The sequence below is a fragment of the Polyodon spathula genome, chromosome 2 (genome assembly GCF_017654505.1).
Source record: "Polyodon spathula isolate WHYD16114869_AA chromosome 2, ASM1765450v1, whole genome shotgun sequence".
NCBI classification, from domain to species: domain Eukaryota; kingdom Metazoa; phylum Chordata; class Actinopteri; order Acipenseriformes; family Polyodontidae; genus Polyodon; species Polyodon spathula.
In genome coordinates this window covers 97,128,240-97,135,637 of record NC_054535.1, presented here as the reverse complement: position 1 = coordinate 97,135,637, position 7,398 = coordinate 97,128,240, and the positions used below count along the sequence as shown (strand labels likewise).

General features: G+C 36.1%; 1 protein-coding gene across 1 annotated transcript; it reads left to right on the top strand.

Annotated features, from left to right (window-relative positions):
* The first annotated feature begins 992 nt into the window (after window positions 1-992).
* On the top strand, window positions 993-6,887 carry LOC121328629 (complexin-4-like). The gene is made up of 3 exons (XM_041273490.1): window positions 993-1,256; window positions 4,636-4,723; window positions 6,659-6,887. Exons 1-3 carry the CDS (start codon window positions 1,093-1,095, stop codon window positions 6,884-6,886), a joined length of 480 nt encoding a protein of 159 aa, XP_041129424.1. The 5' UTR covers window positions 993-1,092; the 3' UTR covers window position 6,887.
* Window positions 6,888-7,398: the final 511 nt, after the last annotated feature.

The following is a 7,398-nucleotide window of genomic DNA, read 5'->3' as shown; positions in this document are numbered from 1 at the left end:
ATATTGGTAATTTGTAAAGTAAACGTGTTGATATTGTGGACCGCTTGCTACACTATTTGAAATGTCCAATTAAAATGACATATCCCTGATGGAATCCATATACTGAATAAGAATTGCCAAACATTTAATTTTGTGACTGTCTTGGGTGGATTGTCTCAGAGTTTGTTTTACTGCTGCATTAAACAATGCTGTTTAGATTATTATGATGGTATAAAGATGCTACATGTTCTGTAATTTAACATTAAATATTTACTAATGATTCCGATATATCATTAAAATATAATAAGACACAAGCAAACAAGTATGTCTTTTCTTAAACAAAATATTTTAGGAGATAATCTCAAATTGCTGAACTTTGTTTTCTATCGTTTATGTATTTTTGTATTCGACACACAATTGTGATTTTAATATATACAAGAATGGACATCTATTGAAAGTGTGTTTGCGCATGTGTATTTGTTTTTCCTTTCTCTCTTCAACGTCATGTAATCCCAGACGATTGGGTGTCCAGCTCCAGTGAGATAAACAAGCATAATCCTCTATTTCTCTTTCTAGCACAGTGATTTTATATATATAATATATATAATATATAGAGATATAATATATATATATATATATATATAATATATATATATATATAAGTTTATTTCAACTTTGAATTCCTGCAGGCACATGGGTTTTCTATCAAATAACCTGATTAACTTTAATTGGTGGTGTAGAACAAAAACAAACTAAACAACTTTACCAGTGTGAAGACCATTCCTGCAACTGGTAGTGTTAGAATGGTACTGAAGGATAATAATATGGAAACTCGGCAGTAGTGAATAATGATTTTTCTTTTCAGAGTAATCTAAACCATCTGCCTCTAGAAACAGGAGAGTTCAACGTTTAATCCAGATTATAGCTGGTAAAACAGTTTTGTTTTGGTTTCCGCTCTCCACTGTCACTGTGCCCTTGATGAGACGTCCAGGAAGCAGACTTGATTCAGAGACTCCCATTGGACTGTGTTAAAGAAACCGAACCAGGGGGGTCATAAAAAGGAGTTCATTCTTTTTTTTTTTTTTTTAAAAGTGGGCAGAGTCATCGAGCAGAATGTCTTTCCTTTTGAAAAGCATGGTGAGCAGTCAGGTGAAAAACCTGGGTCTAGGAGGTGGTGAGGAGAAAAAAGATGATGGGGCTGCTGTAGACCCAGCTGCAGCTGCAGGCATGACCCGGGAGGAATATGAGGAGTACCAGAAGCAGGTGGTGGAGGAGAAGTAAGTGCAATTTGTTCATTTATCTGTGCTAAGGGACTCAGGAAGAATGGGCAGACACAGACACCCCTAGCATGGGGTCTAGGTATGGCTGATATTGGTTCCTTATAGATATGTTCAGGTAGTATGTTGATATGTCATCAAAGTAAAAGTGGTAACTGGTGTAACATTAAAGAGAAAATGATGAGCCAAGGTAATTTAGGTAATGTTGTGTGTTTTTGTTTTTTTTTTAAACCTGTGAAATGTGCATCAGAAAGTGTACTGTTCTTATACTCTGATACAATCTGAAAGGATAGATCAGATTCCCATTCCCTTTCCATATTTGACATTTTTACAAACTGCAGACAGAAAGCACACTCTGTTGCTGTGGTCTTGTGACGTGGGCTGAAAATCATTACCCATACCCTCTTCTCATTTGGCAGAAGCCTTTTTGCTGGATCATACATCAGAGTTCAACTATCTGAATTATAAAAAAAAAATTTTTAAAAATGGCTATTTTCAGTAAAATTTTAATAGAAAGCTTCCAAATCACACTAAGGAAACTCCCTACTCCATGCACACTAACAGAGGTATTATGTCTGCTACACATGACTTGTGCTCTTATCTGTTGTGCAAAGTCAATAAAAGAGATTTTACTACATAATTACATTTAACATTAAATTAGTACAGTTTTCATTGTGTTCTTCTTTTCCTTTTGATGCTTAGTTAGTGTAAAAATCCTTTTATCAGCAGCACAATCTGATCTCGTCTTATCCTATCCTTATCCCTGTCAATGGCTCAGATTGGAGCAAAGTAATGCACTTTCATGCCCTGCTTATTTAGAAGGCACATGACGCATGATAAAGCTTTTCCTGGTCTGATTAAATGGAAAATAACAGGACAAATTCTACTTCTTCCAGCTGCCATGGAATAAAATATCTACAAATCCTGTATGCTGAAAATTTGAAAATACATTCTTACATTTCTTAAGTAATCGTTCTCTTACATAATAGTTCAAAGAATGTGGAGATGAGAGTTGGGGACAAACATGTATTTAAGAGATTAGTACAATATTTATGGTTCTTGATTTTAGACCAAATCAGGGTTAGGGGGTTTTAATTTATCTGGATTTTTTTTCTTTATTTTCGCTCAGGTGAGACCAGCTTGTCTTTAAAACCAGTACCTTTAATGGTAACAATTTATAACCAGGTATCTGGTAGCATATAGTAATGCTATATCAACAGAAATGTAGAATTTAATTTTGTACAACATTTTTTTTTTAATATTTGCATAGAAACTTCCTCCTCCTCTCTCTCTTAGTAACATACTTACCTAATGATTTGAAGGTTGCATGTTCAAATCCTTTACGCGGGAACCCCCACTGGGAAACATCAACCTGCATGAGGTTTGGAAGCTCAGTGGTTTTTATAATATATTGTTATATGTACAATACAGCACACAGGAGCTCATGAACCTAATGTACAACAACATCCACGGAAACTATTTTACCACCTTACACAAACGTGCTGTCAAGAACACCATGTCAGTGTATGAAAAGTCTGATCCAGCCTTTAATTATATTTCCATGACAAAGTAGTGGGTTTGAATCCCACTCTGCCACCAGTGTAGTATTGTTTTAAAATAATAATAATAATATTCTACCAAGGCTCTGGGGTTATTTCAACTCTTTACTAGACAGCTGTCAGATGTATACAACTCCACAACAGGTACAAGTCACTCCATTGATCCTCTCTAAATCTAACCCTAAAACAATCAATCCCTGAACTGCTCATTGGGGCTTATTGAATATTCACTGAACCCACATGAAAGAAGATTTTAATTAGGTTCTGATTTACAAAATTATTATTATTATTATTATTATTATTATTATTATTATTATTATTATATTATTCTTTTATATTGCTTTATCACTGTTCTCAGTTAATATCTTCATGTATCATAACAAGAATGTAATATGTAGGGATTCCCGAGGGACGCATCCAGTAAGGGCACTCCGTGAACATTTTTACAAGTGCTTTGAAAAGGACTGAGTTATAAGTGTAAAAGTTGTCAGGATGTTAACAATGAAAAGAAAAATGTAAGGTATTTTATTTAAACACTTGTAACAACACATATTTTTCAGGAACCCAGCTACCCACTCGTTTATACAGAACTATAGAACTAAAACCATTCCTAATATATCAACGATTATTTGTCTTACCATTCTGATATCCTGATAAACAATCTCTTGTGGGCTTATAGTGCTGGGTAAGATTTAACTTGACAAAGAGATACCTGTCACAGTATGTATGGTGGTCCTAAAGTAGGTCTAAGGAAAGTTCACATGTATATGACAAATTAGTTACATTTGCTAATTTTGTGACATAGTTTCAATTTTCATTATCACTTTACGGAATCTGTATGGCAGTACCACAGATGAAACAATAAGTTATTGCCATTGTTTGGTACTTAATTGTAAAGGTTTCTTGTGAAATTAACAGGTTTGTTTTGGTTTAATTTAACACCTGTTGCCAATACATCTTAAAGGATCAGAAAACATGAGTATCTTCACACCCAGAGTTATAATCAGCTTTAAAAAATCAAAGTTTTACCTCTCTCTGAATTCTCAGCAATGAATTTTAGTTTGCCTTCATCCTTCTCACTCCATCTCACTTTTTGACCTCAACATGCACAGTGGCAAAATCCATTAAATTCGTAAGACTTTTGTAAAAGTCAACATATATTTTACAGTCTCAAGAAAATGTTTTAAATATCTCAGAAGTTTACTCCAGCATAAAACTCCCAGAATGTGAAAAGGCAAGAACTTTTTATAAAAAGATCGATATACTTAAAACAATATATGGTAATTGTTATCTTTTAGGTGAGCAATAGAAATAAACAGCCAAAATGTGGGAAAATAGCTGCTTTTCTTGAGAAGCAAAAATATAGCTGTAGCCTGTCTATGGACCAGAGTGACTAGGAAGGCAATTATTGTAGCAGTCACTTATGAAAAGATGCTGTGCCCTCTTGCTATGCTTTACCAACTGTTAAAGGTGATATTGTACCACCCTTTGTCTATTCTATAGTGAGTTAGAACATGTAGGGCTGTTATGTAATGATTTAAGAGGCTGGTAACACTTTAAGAGGTTTAAAATTTAAAAAAAAAAAAAAAGTTTAGGCTTGTCTCATATTGATTCTTTTACTTTCGAGGAATCTGTGCCTATATCTAACTAATGACCATTAATATCCAATGATAAAGTGCCCTTGCTTTGCTAATGTGTTTTAGACTACATTTATAAATGTATTTTTGTAGTAACAAAGTATTCATTGCTAGTATACACAACCCTGATAAAAAAATGTGATTTACCGTTTGTTGCACTGTGTCCCCTTTTCTTGATTGCAGGATGGAAAGAGATGCTGAGTTTGCATATAAGAAAGCAGAAAGAGCAACTCTTAGAGTGCACCTGCGAGAAAAGTACAGATTGCCAAAGGTAAGCACGCACATATCACACACATTACACTATCGCAAGTGTGCAGTCAAAATGGTATGGCTACAAAATAATGGGTAAATCACCTTCTCAAACTAAAAAGGCAACAAGTTCAAAAGCTGTACCGTTGTTCACGAGACTTCAGCAGTGAAGATTCAATTTGTGACGTACCCTAGCACAGCTTTCTACAATAACTAAATGTTGTGCCATTCAATTCCTTATTAATGACTGACATCTGCTGAAAGTAGCGCTGGCAAGCTTCTTTGACCAAATAGAGAAATATAAACATACAGTATGAGTTTACAGACTTCTTCATTGAGTTTTGTTTTATGTAACACCATGTATTCAAAGTTTCAAATTAATTCAATTTACAGGTGATTCAGAAAATTATAGTGCTTTATAGTTTTGTTTCAGAAGAACCAATATATGAAAAGAAAAAAGCTTTCGTTCCACAAATTTGTTCAAGAAGACTTAACGAGACAGGAGCAAGGGCTGTGTGAAGGAAGAACTTGGGAATTGAAACAGGAGATACTGTAAGTGCTTGTGACTTTAGAAAGAGGAGAGGGTTTTCTCCTTGGTCAGCAGAGAGCCGCCCTCGCAGAGGTTAGACTGAACCGATCGGCTTCTAAAGCTAGGAAGCAACCGTTACTTCCCCTAAAGTGAAATGAAAATAGGATAGCAGGCGAATCGAAAACATGGAGAGAAGTCCAGAGATCTCCCTGGCTTGCAAGGGTCACCTAAGCTGAGGGAGGTCAGTGTGGCCGGACATCCAAAGGTGAGTAGTAATTCCAAGGTGAGAAGAGAGCTTAAACAAATCAAGGTTTAAAGGGTTAGAATTAAAGACTGGACTCAACCCCCCCCCCCCCGTGTGGAAGGAGACTTGTGGTGGTCATGGCAGAGAGGTGGCCTCCATTCCAATACTCTGTTGGGCAAAAGAAATATGGAAAGAGGGGGGAATAGGGAATAAGCAGGGAAAACAAATAAGCTGAAGGAACCAGCATCTGAGTCGGGGAGCCTTCAATGCACTGTAGCAGTGGAGAGAGAAGGAATACCAGCAGAGGAGGAGGCAGATCTGGAACTAGTAGCAGGGTGAAGATTGGCAGCTAGGAGTAAGTCACTGAGGAGCAGGAGGAAGGGAACGCAATGCAGCAGAGGGCTTCTGAGAGGGTTGACATCTTGGTGTGCTGCAACAGTTAAAAGCTGGGTAGCGAAAAAGAATATTATTACAGCCGTGATGTGAACTACAATGTTGCAGGAAGCTAAGTACTATCTGGTTGAACGGACAGTGATCTGTATAGGAACATCAAATTGTGTGTTTTTTTTTGTTGTTTTTTACCTGCAAAAAGTAGCTGACATCAGAATCCAAATCATGCACTGTTTGAAACTTTCATTAATACGGGGACAGCCTTGTTTCTAGCAGTTTGACTCTTCAGTTCATGTTCTAGTTCTCTGCAAGAATGAATGATTGTGCTCTTATAAAATCGATACCTGCTACGAATTGCGTCATAATCTAATGTCACAATGAGTGGTGTTTTTGACAGTAAATTACATTTATGCATCACCCGATGAAATACTATCCTGTTAAACACTATTACTGGCACGATAAAGGAGGCAGTAAGGTTTATGCATATGGGGCACCATCTCATCCAGTTTGGGTGAGAGGACTGTGAAACAATTCTGAGCAATTATGTCTAATAAAACATGAAATGATGACGCTTAAAGTAAGAGGACACCCTGCACACAGCCTATTAACTTACTTTAAATCACAAAAACAAAGATTATTCTCAGGAACTACTATTAAACATAGAAGGCCCGTTTCTTGAATGAGATGACATCTGTGCACAGGATAAGATGGAATTGTGACTAATCCTTAATAGTTATTAGCCGTTTTTTTTTATTCAAGACTTTCTAATTTATTTTTTATTTTTTTTATTTTAGAGTGAGCATGATGAGAATGCGATCCTGATGGCTGGGGATGACGTGGACATTCCTGAGGAACTGAGGAAGATGGTGGATGAAGACACTGTTGAGGAGGAAGAGAAAGACTCCATTCTTGGACAGATTCAGAACATCCAAAACATGGACATGGATACGATCAAGGAGAAAGCCCAAGCTGCCTTCTCAGAAATGAAGGGGGCAGCAGAACAGAAATGCACAGTAATGTGATCAGAGGAGCCCCTGTAGTCCTAAACATTAATGTTGCTATTTTATCCTTTTTAAATAAAGTTTAGAGATACTACTAGAAGAGTTTATTTTTTTCTATGTGCTGTCTGAATACACAATAATGTTCAGTTGTTTCCCATTTTCTTTACTTTCATATAGCCTAGCTTTATGAAGTTCTTCATTGGGTCGGTTTGAATATTTCCAAGGTCATTACATGTAATATTCTTAACTGCAGAACACACAGTTAATTATTATTAACAGTATTCTGTAGCAGTACAGTGTTATAAGAACATATAACTGGGCACGTATAACAAGAGGCCTCATTTATGACATGAAGCTTTATGCTATCAATGTGTCAATAAAATACTACCTTTATTCTAGACCATTAATAACACATTTCTAGATACGTTTTATAAACTAAAGTGTGACCGCCAATATCATCACTTCGGATCAATTCATATCTGGAGAAAAAAAGAACTGCTTCATCTGCCATTCCACAAATGGTTCACGAGGCG